Source organism: Myodes glareolus, chromosome 16 (assembly GCF_982192425.1).
Source record: "Myodes glareolus chromosome 16, mMyoGla1.1, whole genome shotgun sequence".
NCBI classification, from domain to species: domain Eukaryota; kingdom Metazoa; phylum Chordata; class Mammalia; order Rodentia; family Cricetidae; genus Myodes; species Myodes glareolus.
The window spans coordinates 13199777-13213943 of NC_142041.1; the positions used below are offsets into that span (position 1 = coordinate 13199777).

A 14167-nucleotide genomic window follows, 5' to 3' on the forward strand; every position below is an offset into this window, starting at 1 on the left:
TTCTTTCCACGTTGGCAGGAGCTGCTTATTGTTGCATATCCTGCTGTACACTATGTTAGACTGTGTATATGTCTTATGCATATTTTGTTTACAATGCTCAAAATTATTAGGCAACATAGAAGGAGTGTGAGAAGTGAGGAGGAGGAGCTAGAGAATGCAGACAGAGTATTTAAGGAGCTTTTCTGCCAATCACAGAAAAGCAACACAATGATAAGTGAGATGGGTCCACTTTTCTCTTTAATAAAAATGAAAATTATTTGTCTGAATACTTATATGTTGATGAAAATGATCCAATCTATTTTTCCTAAATGGGTAACAAAAGAAAGAAGGAAGGGATGCAAGAGGAGGAGGAGGAGGAGGAGGAGGACAGACTTATTGGATAAAATAAGGATGAGAGGAGCTGGAATCCAGTGAGGAGGAGGAAGAGGCACAGACATGGAGTCAGAGCACATATATGCTTGGTCCTCTCAGCAAAAGAAGAGGGAGGTAGACATAGCGGTGAGAAACAAATAGCTTGTATTTTATTACTGCTGCTGTGTGACCTGTGTAAGGAGTGAGCCTGCCTTTTTAGAGTGATGGAAGTTGGCCATTAGAAGTGTGAGGTCACAGAAAATAGGAAAAAGTCAAAAAGCAAGAAAATGAATTTCAAGGAGAGGTAAGGAAGGATTTCTGGATAATGCTGAGCAGTCACTTGAGCTCTCTGGGTGTATTCTTAAGAAGAGACATGCCGTGTGTCCCCTCCGCCACTGGAAGGTTGTACCTGGTGCCTCACACAGTCCTTATCAGGGAAGCTTTTCCTCTGAAATAGCACAGACTTGGCTATGGTGCTTGTAAGCTGGGAGGAGGCACACAGACAGGAGGCTGATAGAGGCTCTGTGCATGACATTTTCCAGACTCCTTGTCAGGGTGTCTGTGGGTTCTCTGAATACGTGTCCCTAGTGGGAGGGTGCAGGGTGGGTGGCAAGCCCTTCTTCTGGCTTCCAGTTTAAGCTAGAACCCTGGTATTCAGAAACCCCAAAGACCTGGCCTTTAGTCTTCAGCTTTTGTCACCCTGACAAGAGAGCCTCTACTTCTGGGCAAGAATATAACACTTGTATGTTCAGATTGCTGAGAGTCTCTTTGTGTTTGATACAAATACAATACAGATAGGTGTGTCAGGTGTCAGGTCCCAGATCTTACTCTTATGACAAGTAGCTTGATGTCAAGTCATCACAAGCGGTCCAGCGCTCAAACTAGGCCTCTTCCTTTTCCTTTTCTTTCTCAGTCATAAGATGTAACTAATTGGGCCATCTTTACCTCTCTTAGGTTTTCTTTATGTCGCTTGCTTTCCTACAGCTAGGAGTGTAAGTTGACATTGTGATCACACACAGAACTCTGGAGCATTTTAGGGCCAGCACTCTGCCTGATTCAAAGATAACTAATAAAAGCAATTGAAATCTGCAGAAACAGATTTTCTGTATTTTTTTTCTCTTTTCATATATGCCATACTCTTGTGGTGCCTGACTTGGTGGTCACAGTGGCATTGAGAGCTGGTCCCCTTGGTCATCCAGAGTTTGCTTTTGTGTGCCCACCCTCTTTTTTATTACTCTGAGAATCTTCTTGGGCCCAGGCCTGAAGCAGGTACCCCTTTCTTTAGGCATTCATCTCTTGTGTCCCGAGCAGCTGCTTCTCATCCTTTCTTGTTTCCAGCACTGGTATATATGATTGCCTGAAGTGATGTCTTCATTTTGAAATATCTGACATGCTCGTGTTTCCCGGGGGGAGAAGGTCCTCTAATTATCACATCACCACAAAAGGAAAAACCCAGCACCAAGATATCTTAGATTCTGTAGCGACAACGACAGTGGCTCGCGGCTGATGCCACTCTGCAGACCGCTCTTTTTCAGTGCTGTGCAGGACAGGGCAGGCAGCACAGAGTATGCTGAAGGGTGGGGCAGAGGGCAGCACAGCCTTCACCATTCATTGCATGGGAGGAACACAAACCTTCCACCCAGGGCTCTGAACTAAGGAATTTCCTACTCCTCCCTGGTCTTACTCAACCTTTCTAAGGCTGTCAAAATTCTGTTTTCTCATTCATCTTTCATCTACCAATTTATGTGTTACTCATAAAGCTACTTTACCCAAGCCACACAACAAGAACTAGAGTTTAAACTGCAAAGAACATTAAAGCAACAGTTCCAGGAGCCAAAGGAGCCAAACTTCAGTTGTGTATGTAGCTCAACCTAGGGAGGACCCTGATAATGGGCTGGAGGGAACATGTTGGGTACTTCTCACATCAGGAGTGTGAGGTAGAGCACCCTGTGAGCTCTTACTGTATCAATTATAAAGCTGAAATGCCATTCTGTGCAGATTGTGGACCCAGGGTTGAATACAGCAAGTAAAAGAAGATGTGATCAAACACATATATTGGATAATTCTTTTTAAATTGGAGTCTGAAATCTGTCCACATTGTTTGAGACTGAACCAAGGGCCCCTCAGACAGTTTAAAGATAGGTAAACAAACTGTGGGTAGTTAGTGGTTGGTGGGAAGAGAGACCTTTTTCTTCAGTGGTGCAGTCATTAGTAAGTCTCCCTGTACATGATCCTTTGCCCATACTCATGAAAGCAACCCTTCCTCAACTCAGTGGGTCATGAGAGAGAGAGAGAGAGAGAGAGAGAGAGAGAGAGAGAGACAGAGAGAGAGAGACAGACAGAGAGAGATCCTAGTAGAGGGGACTTCTATAGAAGAAGGGGAACCAGTGAAAGTGGGAGAGAAGATAATGGGGTGACTATAATCTGATTAAAACATATACACATTGATAAAATGTCATTATAAAACCTATTCTTATGCATAATAAAACAAGTCACACACACACACACACACACACACACGTTGAGGGCTCCTCCTATGCTTGCATCCAGAAAACAAAACCATGCTTTCTAGAATACACACAGACATATTGTGTGTTTTTAAATATGCTTTTCTATGTAGTTTGTAGTACTATTTTATAAACTTTTAACACAATGTAAAGTTTGGGGACAAATTTTACATAGCTTTACACATGATTAATCACACAATTCTAGACATTCATTTCCTAACTGAAACGGAAACCACAGAGCAGTAGGTCTAAGGGGGCTCGGATGGCGGTCCACTCCCTGACTGCCACTCTGTCCTGCGCTTTGCTTCTTCTGCAGAGGTACAGATGTGGAACAGGCAGGTTCAGAAGACAGTGGCAAGTGCTGGGGGAAGAAGGAATGGCAAAGAACAGGCTTCCATCTGTTTAACTCTATCTTAGACCAAAAGACTGAGATTTAGGCCCTGAGGCTCATTATTAGGCTGTGACAAATGAGGTGGCTTTCATAGTGCAGAAAATTCTTAGTCACTGGTGACAAGAATTTTCTGGATGTTTTAGGAACGTCCTTAATTGCTGACTTCTCCAGGAGACTTGCTTGATACAAGAAAGGAAAAGAAATCCTAGGCCCTAGGACCTCCACTTTGATACAGAGTACAGTGCTGACCTAAAATTTGCTATTCTAAGCACAACCTCAAATTTCTGATTCTCCTGTCTCCAGCTCCCAAGAAAACAAGCCTGGTTTTACTCATTGTCTTGGATGGAATCCAGGCTTTCTACATGCTAGGCAAGGACTCTACTGACTGAGGGACATCCTAGCCCCTTCTCTTGTCACCAAGTACTCAGGACAAACTGCAGGTGAAGAGGGTAATTGCAAATGCACACAAGGACATCTGGAATTTGAGCAAACATGAGTAGAAGCTGGTATAAGTGACTTGTTTTGGTTTAGAAAAGCTTTTCCGTAGCTTAGGGACAGTATTTCTCCATGCATCAGCTTCATTACTAAGAAAGCATCAGGTTGTAAAGGTTAAAGTCTCTTTTGGCTTCCAATCTTGAAAGTTTTGGTTCATGGCTGATTGGTCAAAATGGTTTGGGTGGTGGAAGATGCTGTTTATGTCACAGCATCTGGAGACAGCGAGAGGAGGCATCTCAATACCCCTTTCAAAGACACACCCTCCATGCCTAAGCATCTTCTGATAAGTCCCCTCTCAGAGATTCTGCCATTTTTCAACAGGCAGAAATGGTTCAAAGGCACCATGTGCCTTTGGGAGACATTTTCTATTCAAAACACAGAAGTCAGTGTGTCATTTGGCATACTCCAACTAAATATACTTGAAAGATAGAATGCCATCTTTCCAACCATGACAGGCAGAATCAGAAAATAAAAATGAAGGATTAAAACCATTTGGAAAACATGGGGATATCTGGGTTGGTAGATTGGCACTGGCCCAATCTAGCAAGCCCTGATTTTGTTTGCTTAACCTCCATGGTGCCTATGAGGAACATGGCTTTTGAGTGTAGCCAGGTGTGTACCCAGCTGTCAGAGCTCAGCACTGCCCTGTATTTGTGCTTGGCTGTCACACCGGAACGCTCATTGCAAATATTACATAGTACACTGTGGTCCTACATGACAGGCCCGGGGCTGGTGTATGGAGTACCTAAGTTGAACACAGGAATTCTGATGCCTAGCAATGTTCTTCTGCTGAGGAAGGTCTGCAGACAACAGTCTGACATGAGTCGATTCTGAAAGATGTCTTTAAGCAAATTAAACCCCAGGACTTCCTACATGTGTCAAATGTGTAGTTTCACATCGAAAATAAGATGGAGTAGTATATCCACACCTACACACATCCTTTAATGTACCTCAAATCACTGCTGCATTGCTTACGATACCTCATACAATATAGATGCTGTGTAAAACATCAGGATTAGAATACAAAGACAAGAAAACAAAACAGGCAAGCTCTGATCAGACATACTTAAGGCCCAAGACCTTTCTCCTGCATATTTGTGTTAATTGAATTTGCAGATGTGACCCATGCACGTGAGGCCTCACTACAGCCAGAAAATCGCTATCACAAAGCTGAAAGTGACTTTGGAGACCATTTACCCAGCCTGCCACTTTACTGATTCCTTGGTAGGTCATGTGGGTATAAGTCTGACCTTTGACCTGCACTTTCACTATTTCAATGGAACCAAAAGTCCTTAGTTCTTGGTCATTTTTTCCAAGTCCTACTATCCCTGTGTTCGTAAGACTTTCTAATTTCTTGTCTTTTGACATCTCAGAATGAATGTTTAAATACTGGCTGTTCTGGGAGACCTGCTGTTTCCTTTTAGCCAGGTTCGGGCGAATTCCTGCCTGGGGCTTTGTTCTTTTTCATGCCTGTCCAAGGGTCTGGTCATTCTTTCTTCATGAAATTTCTTAGACTTTCTTTTCAAAGCAGATCCATTAATTTGCCCCTAAAATTTGGACTGTTCTTTCTAATTTCACATGCTGTTATTTTCCTGCTTTAAAACATCAGGCCTCCACCTCAGACTCACTCACTCGGAACTTTTATTTTAGCCCAAGTCTCAAGTAGATAGAAAACATGCACATTACAGACTAAGAAATGTGGCTTGTCTTTGCCAAGCACTCTGCCTTCACTCTCTCACTTAATTGCCACTGTCTAGTGAATTAGGTACCATTTTTATTCTCCCGTCCACACAGGCAAATAGAGGCTTAGCCATGATGGGAGATCTGCCTACAGAGCCTTGGCTGAAGTTCAGGATATTGTGAGGAAATACTAACCAGGCCACAAACACCGGAACAGGCAGCAGGCCTGACTGAGGAGTCTGCACTGTGTTCTAAAGCACAGCCATGGAGGGACCAGGCTGGGGCACAGAGGGGAGCTACTAAATGTCTGAGGCAAGGTTAACACCTGTGCAGGGGCCCAGGAAGGGAAGAAAACCGCAGCATCCTCCAAGCCGAGAGGATGAGTACGTCATGACCACCGTAGGAAATCCCGTGACACAGTGACCTTGGGAACTTGCTCGGGAATTGAAGTTTCAATGAGGGCCAACAAAAGGGCTGAGTATCTTTGTAACTCCAACAGGCTCTGAAGATGTCTGTGAGAATTACGAAGAGAATGGGAGAAGAGGAGAGGGGTGAGCGTGAAGTGGTAGACTCGGTTTTAAGGGTGGAGTTTGTTTGCCAAGCGAAGTGAGAGCCCACAGTCCACCTCTGCTTGTTGGGTCCCCGTCACTCCCTGCTGGCCTGCCTTCTCTCTCTCTGCTCCGGGGATATGGTACGGATATGGGGATACTCTGGCCCCGGGAAGCACACTGACGACCTTGTCTTTCATCGCTGGGCCTCCTTACATGTTCCTTACACGCAGGAGAGCTGGACCCAGGCACTCTTCGCCTCCAGAGAGCTGAACCCAGGCACGCTTTGCCTCCGGAGAAGGAGCCGTAAATTAGCTCTCATCATCCCAACTCAGCTGCCAGCGAGGATGAAAGGCACCGGCTTCTCAGGCTTGAGACAGCGCTGTCCTGATTCATGGTCTCAGAACAGCAGTCAGGCTGTCTTCCCGGACCAGGAGGAGCTGAAGGATGATTACCTTTGCCAGCTCTCCCCTAAGCCTGTCAGCCTTCAGCCCGAGAAGGCAACACTGACTGAATGACTCAATAAGCGAGGACAGAGAAAGGATTTTCACAGTTAACAGAGTTTTGGGCATAACCCGCTTTTCACAAGGAGAATTCAATTTTGAACCTTTGTTTTCAAAATGCCATGTTTCTTGCTTGATTTTCTTTTTGGTTCCAAGTGTCCTTCAGAGGGGAGATGGTTGAAATTGGGGAAGAAAAGCAATTTTCCTTTTATGGTATAATAGGACTTTTAATCAGAGTCATGTGAAGTGCCTCCCAGACTTAGGATGATTCTCAGCCCGCTAAATAAGAAAGATTTGAGATTCTAATGGAGAGCTATTTGGAAATCCCTCACAGGTTTCCTGCCTGTTGGTTATCTGCTCAGAGGACAGTGCTTTTACCCTCAAATCCCAAGAATTTCACCGCCAAAGATGCATGAAATGCATGTCAAACTAAGGCCTTTTATCAGATTGGCTCCTTTTGCTTTCCAGAGGGAAAAGACAGTTCTTATAGCCTGGATCAATTTCCTTCATCATCCAGTCCATTGTAAGAGATCATCTGCAGGCAGAAGGGCCTCCTGGTGATAGATGTCCTTTTACAGCAAGGAGTCAGTGAGAAGCCTGAACTCGCCTCCAGCTGCAGAGGGTTTGTGCGAGCCCCTCTTGTTTGCTTAGTGTGCTTTCATTCTTTTGCCCTGTAATAGCATCCTAGCTCCTTCGTTGTTAAAAATCAACAAAAATAAAAATCAACCTCATGGGTTTACTTGCCATCTGTATTCGGTGGCTTGCCCGATTCTACTGATAGCTTGGGTCCCTGTGCCCACTGATCACCTGGGGGAATGACACAGGTCCTGGCTCCCCTGCAGTATTCTGAAATTTTATAGAAAACTTATTTTTGGCCAACACTGAAGTCCAATGTATAAGCTCAGAGTATGTCTGGCACAGTAGATAAAGGGGAAAGAAACTGTCAGTGAAGAGACACAATTCAAAGAAACTCAAACTTTGGTTGCTTCGTTTAGGATAAATAATCTGAGAAGACTAAGCCCTGGGCCAAGCATGATAAGACACACTTGTAACTTGAGTACTTGCAGGTCATGGGTTCAAGTTCCTTTGAGGCCATAGAGTGAGACCGTGACTCCAGAACACCAAAACCCAAAGCGGTCAGTGCACTAAGGGTTGCCTTTGCCTTCGTGTATTTGTGTGTGTGTGTGTGTGTGTGTGTGTGTGTGTGTGTGTGTGTGTATGTGAGAGAGAGAGGGGGGGTGAGAGAAGAGAAAGAAAGCACCCTGTGTTCTCAGAGGGTATTTATGTTTGAATTGGCTTTGATTTTACTCATGTCTTTACTCACAGGACACTAAGCATTTACATGACATTCTCTACTTCCTAGGCATCCACTCACTAGAAGAGATGCCAGAGCTGTCAGAGACTGAAGATTGTCCACGTTTGCTTGTTTGCTTATTTGTGTTTGTTTTATGTTTTCCTGAGGGGAGGATTCGTGCAGCCCAATCTGGCTCAAATTCACCCTGTAACTGAAGCTGGCTTTGAACTCCTAATCCCCCTGCCTCTATCCCCAAAGTACTGGGATTGTGTACAATACCCAGCTCAAGATTGAGACACCAGACAACTTGCACAGTGTCTGTGTGGAGCTCTGCGGGCCAGCTTACTGCCCACACCCATTAGGCTTCGCTCCCAGTTACCCACAGCCAGCACACACAGCCTCCCTTTCCTGGGGCTTTTCTCTGTTGTTTCTGTATGGATGTCCATCTGTCTCTTCCTCCCAGCTTGTTTTCTAGCACCTGAGAGCCATACCTCATGGTTGTGTTTGTCCTTTTCTCTTACCTAATTGAAATGATTTTCATACAATATATTTTGATCATATTCCTTCCCCTCCCTCACTCCTTCCAGATCTGCCCCACATCTCTGCCCACCTAAGTTCATGTGCTCTCTCTCTCTCTCTCTCTCTCTCTCTCTCTCTCTCTCCCTCTCTCTAAAAAATAGCGAGAAGAGTGAAAAGCAAAACTAAAACCATCCAATAGCATAACAAGACCTATACAAGTTTACACCAGACAAAATTCCATCGTGGAGAAGGGAAGGTGGATACAAAGTCCCACTCCTTACCGAGAAGCTATTTCCAGTTGATTCCTGCTGGGCAAGGGAAAGGGAAAACCTGTCTTGCCCAGTGCAATAACACTGGGTGTATTAAAAGCCCACTCCAGGGCAGACTCTGTGCCCCAAGAGCAGCTGGTCAACAGAAAATGGACTCTATTGTGGACTTTATTTATTTATTTAATTGTTTCTGAAAGCAAGGCTGTCTAGTGTGATATCAGGATTGGTTTGGGAATCTCTGAAGTGAAGGGCCATTCGCTCCTAGAGCTCTCGGAGCTGAATCAAATTCTCTCAAACAGCCATATTCTTTAAAGGTCTGCAAACGACTCAACCTTGACTGAGCAAAACTTTGTAAATACAGAAAAGGGAAACATGATTCTGGGCTCTCCTTAGTATGTCATTACCTGCGACTGCAGGAGACATGGAGCCTCTTAACTTTTGGAAACTTTCCTAAGGTTGCCACAGTGATCCTCTGACAAACTTGCAGCTGAGTATATGACGAGGACATAATTCAAACCCCTTGCCTGTCTGCAGCTCACTTGCCCAGTGACCCTAGTATGCGTTTGATAAAAACACCAGATCATGTATTTTCTTTTCCATGGCTGTAAAAGTTCCTGTGGAGCTGGGCATGATATCAGACATGTGTAACTCCACACCTGAGCTGTGGAGGCCGGGGACGGAGAGCTTCAGTCCAGCCTCTGCTGCACAGCAAATCTGAGGGCAGCCTGTGCTATGATCATTTCTGTTTATAAAAAACCCTATAGAAGTCTGAGGGGTCAAGGACATCACAAGAAAACCCAGAGAATCAACTAACCTGGGCTCATAGGGGCTCACAGAGTCTGAACTGGCCATCAGGGAGCCTGCATTGGACTGACCTAGGCCCTCTGCATGAATGACAGTTGTATATCTTGGTCTACCTGCAGAAATCCTAACAGTGGGAGCAGGAGCTGACCCTTAGGGCTTTGACTGACTTTGGGGAACTTATTCCTCAAACTGGGTTCCCTTGCCCAGACTTAAAACAAAGAGAGGTGCTTAGTCCTACCCCAACTTAATATGCCATGTTTTATTGATATTTATCGGAGACCTGCCCCTTTCTGAACAGAAATGAAGGAGTGGATGTGGGTGGAGTGGATGCAGGGTGGAGAGATTGGGAGAAGAGAGGAGGGAAGGGACACTGAGGTCAGGATGCAAAATAAATAAATAAATTTAATTAATAATAAAAGCCATTAAAAGCTAGAAACAAATAGCAACAAAATAGCAAGCTTTCCCATGGTGTAACCAAGTCTCTGTTTCCAAGTCATAATCGCTCACATTTAGCTCAGAATAAGCAGACAAAGCCCAGGTGGTATTTTCATCTCTGCAGCCCCTTCTCTATTTCTTTTCCGGTCATGTTCACCCTGGCCTCTCTCTCTAATGGAAAACACCCAGACAAATTTAACATGCTCTTCCCATAACAGCTACAGAGACCCTGGAGTTTCCAAACACCATTCAGATCACGTCTGTAGCTGGAGCATGACAGAACATGGCCATGACGTGTGTAACTCAGGCAGCTCTGCTGAGGAGGACACAGCGTGACGCTGCATCATGCTATCCACGAGACACTACCAGCCTGCTTACAGGAGTGACAAATGTGCCAGGAAACACACGCATTAGAGGTGTCCCGGCCCCACCATGCCAGCCCATTCACCTCTCTAGCTATGGTCACCACCTTCTCTTCTTCATACCTTGATCTAGAACGGTTCTGAGAACCAGTCCCCAAAGAAATACCATGGAGGCTTATTATAAATGCAACAGTCTTGCTGAACATATGACAAAACATTGAAGAGATAATTATCTACATTCCATAAGGTCTATATATAGAAATATTATATTGTTAAATATTCAGAACATTTTCCATATGATTTCTTTTCATCAAGATAACATTTCTTTTTCATCTTTCCCTTTCCATTTCTTAATGTTAAAGGCAATGGTATAGATTATCTATCTATCTATCTATCTATCCATCTATCTATCTATCTATCTATAGACATGTATGTGTGTATATGTATACATATTAAACAGAGAATAATAGTTGTTGTTGTCTTTGTAACTTTTGTGAATTATTCTACCATGAAAACCAGAAGGCTTTGGCTCTATGCCCATAGGGAGCAAGTGCAAAATCATAATTCATATTTTTTTCTGCTAAAAAGATAGCTGAAGGGAGGTCTTCATATTAGTTAACCATGACAGGAAATGGTCCAGGAGATATCACGCATAATTCACAAATCATGTGCAAAAAAGCAGACATGCAAGAGGCCTGTGTCAATGAAGGACAGTCAGCCATCTTTGGGTTGTGACCAAAGTACCCAACCTCTCCCTCAATTCAGAAAGCCGACTGCGAGCCCTTACCTTGGAGGGCCTGTAAGCTGTGAGTCTGTACGATGATGCAGAGCTGCAGGACCAACTGTGGAGCGCTTTCCAGAAAGGTGGCGAGCAGGTGCAGCATGCTCACATCAGCATACTCGTATACCATTCTCCAGTAGAACCGCCACCTGCCGCTCTCCCCGCTCTGCCGACTCCGAATACCCAAGTAGATCGTGTGCAAATACCTGAAAGGGAGCAGCGAGAGAAGAAGAAGAAAGAGATGAGTGACAACTTGAAATTCAAACTCCCAAGTCGTTTTCCTTTGGTACAAGCCGCCATATTCAAGCATGTTCTCAAAAGGGCATGCTCAGTCTTCCACGTTCAGTTCGGGAGATCACAGCTGTGTGTTCCCTTCTCAGGAACCCCATTGAATCATATGTTCTCATCTCACTGAATCGCAAGAGCACACAGTCATCCATCTTGCCATGGGTGGGAAACAAGATTTCGTGGGCAACGCCTCCTGCAGCAGGAAACGTAATCTGGCCTGGCTGGTTGCGGAACCCACCACAGGGAAGACTTTCAGGGTAAGTCAGTGTGAGGAAAGTTGAAAAACAGTGACAAGCAGGGAATAAGCACACCCTCAGCGGGTGGTTGGGGTGTGGCTGGAGGATAAAGATGCTCCGACACACTCAACAATAGCTGCATACAGGATTTGGTGGCTTTTGCTGCTGTTATGTATTTGTTTTGTGTGCTGCTAGGAACTGGGCCTAGGGTCTTATGTAATCTAGACAAGCACTCTACCCGCAAATGACATCCACAAGCTTAATTTTCTGGGGTTTGAATTAGGCTGTTTAAAGGGGCTTTAATTTACAAGCAGATTCAAAGATTAAGCGAAGTTTAAAAATCTGTGGAGTTTTAAAATTAATGAAGACCTAAAAACTGTTGTTTGTTTCCCTCATAGAATAAACCTTTGCAGATGAAATCATAACCTATCAGGAGGCGAACTGTTTCGGTTCATGAAGAGAGGATTGTCGTTGATGTGGATGAAGATAACGCTGAGGCTGTAAGACACATGTTTTAGATTAAGCATGGCTCGTGAGCTGCTTTAAACGCACTTGTCTGAGCTGCCCCTCAGAGAAGGGAGGATGATCTCATTCAGTCCTCTCAGAGTCTTGGCTCTCAGCTAATCAGACACATGAAGACCCTAGGGGAGAGGGACTCCACCTTCCCTGTGCCTTACTAGTTTCTCCCTGTTGTATCCTCTGTTCTACACTCCTGTTCTGCAATGTTTGCTACAGATTGATGCTCACTTCCAGAGTCTGCCCAGAGCACCTCCTATACTCTGTGTCTCTGCTATTGCTGTTTATTGGACATGAATCAACACCACTAAACTTTGGTTTCTGTGATTTTCTTACTCTGGAATGCCAGAGTACAAACATCATCATCAACCCCCACTGTCTCTTCCCATCCATGTAGGACTGTGGGTCTATCATGTGTACCAACTGTTTTTATTCATAGTTTGACCAGAGAAAAGCAATGCTTTTGTACTTATTCACTGTTATGTTAATTTCAGAACATTACTACCAAAAAAGCAAAGTATCTTTTATTTATGTACTCTTATTCCTTCAGTTAATTTATATACTTTGGTTCATTCAGTGAGTTCATACTGAACATGAAGTATATCTATCATTTCTGTTTTTCCCAAGGAAATGTAAACCTGCTGATTAATTTTGAATAGAAAAGAAAGAAATCTGACTTGTGTTTTACTCCCATTGGCCATTGCTTGGGAAATAGAAGACAATAGAGTAAAGGAAAAAGAAGAGGCACTGACTTGAGCTATTGGAGTAGCCCAAGTGAGGAAGACAGTGGTACTTATGGTGGGAGGCTATCTGGGCTGGGGTCTATCCTAAAGACTTTATGGACATCTCTTGCATTTTGAGGGACCAAATTAATGAATAAATACACAACTGCATTGAAATTATCTTTTGAACTTCCACTGAGGGCTCCCTGAGTTACTTTATGTCTGGGTCCCTCTGGGAGAAAATCATGCATATTCATGACATTTTGATGCCATGGGCTTAAAGGCTACAAACAGCTTTGTGGTCCATGGGCTTCAAGGACTGATACTCCTGGCACAAGAAACCATTATTTCCTAGCACTTTGAATGCACAGTAGGCCCAGTAATATGGGCAGGATTCCAGAAAGCAAGTATTTGGTGTATTGGAGTTTCACATGGACGAGACCTAAAATGAAGCCTTCCAACAACACAAGACAGAATCCAAATACTTCAAAACCAAGGCGGGTGAGTAAAGTTACCACACATCTTAGGTAGTTTTCCTAGACTTTTTATTTTTTAGTGTGCTAGAATAAATGACACCAAGTTTAGCACCTTAACCATTTCATGTGATCAGCTCGATAACATCAGTACATTCATATTGCTGCACATCTGTACTCCCCACCTATCGGCAGAAGTCCTTTCCTCGCACAAAACAAAGCTCCCGTGCTGATTCCCAAACAGTGCCTAGCTCTGACACCCTCCTCCACTGCCCCTGGCCTCTGGCTACTTCCAATCTCCTTTCTGTGAATATCTTTCTTCTAGCATTTAAGTTTGACTACACAGTATCTGTTTAGTGATTGGTTTATTTCAATTACTATAACATCCTTAAGGCTTATCCATCAGTGATGGGTACCAAATTCCATTCTAGATAGGAAGTTTTTTAAGGCATGGATCTTCACAATAGACTACGTGATGTGTCTAGCTTACAAAGAATGAAATGAAAAAAAATTCCCTAAGAAGGTCTCATCTATTGTTGCCTAATAGTCTTCCACCATGAGACAGGGGCTGAGGTGATCATGTGAAGTACCAAACTAGGGATACACTTGTGCTGCTTGTCTTAAAAAGTAGCTACAGGTTAGGAACGTGCATAAGCACTTCACTAAAAATTAATTAAAATACAGTATGATATTATGTACATAACAAGAGGGATTCAAGTTTAAGTTTAAGCGTGTGAATCAGTTCATAGTCCATTAACTCACTGTACCTTAGGAGGACAGGTTCAAGGACTCCCTTCAGATACCCAAGTCTTTGGATGTTCAAATCCCTTACAGAAAGCCTATGAACGTCCTTCCCTATCTGGACATAATGTCCAGATTACTCATAACATTTAATATAAAGCAAACAGAAAGAAACAGGAGTCATACTGCGTTGTTCAGCAAGTAATGCCAAGAAAAGGTGTGACCCCCACAAGGACACGTGATCAACTATGT

At 43.8% G+C, this 14167-nt stretch overlaps 1 protein-coding gene across 1 annotated transcript in view; it reads right to left on the reverse strand.

Moving 5' to 3' along the window:
* The window catches only part of Xkr4 (XK related 4), a 364675-nt gene that overhangs the window by 135486 nt on the left and 215022 nt on the right, over positions 1 to 14167 (reverse strand). Inside the window, exon 2 of the mRNA XM_048420774.3 lies at positions 10946 to 11145. Coding sequence (XP_048276731.2) covers positions 10946 to 11145 — 200 coding nt within the window. The remainder of the gene's footprint in view (positions 1 to 10945; positions 11146 to 14167) is intronic.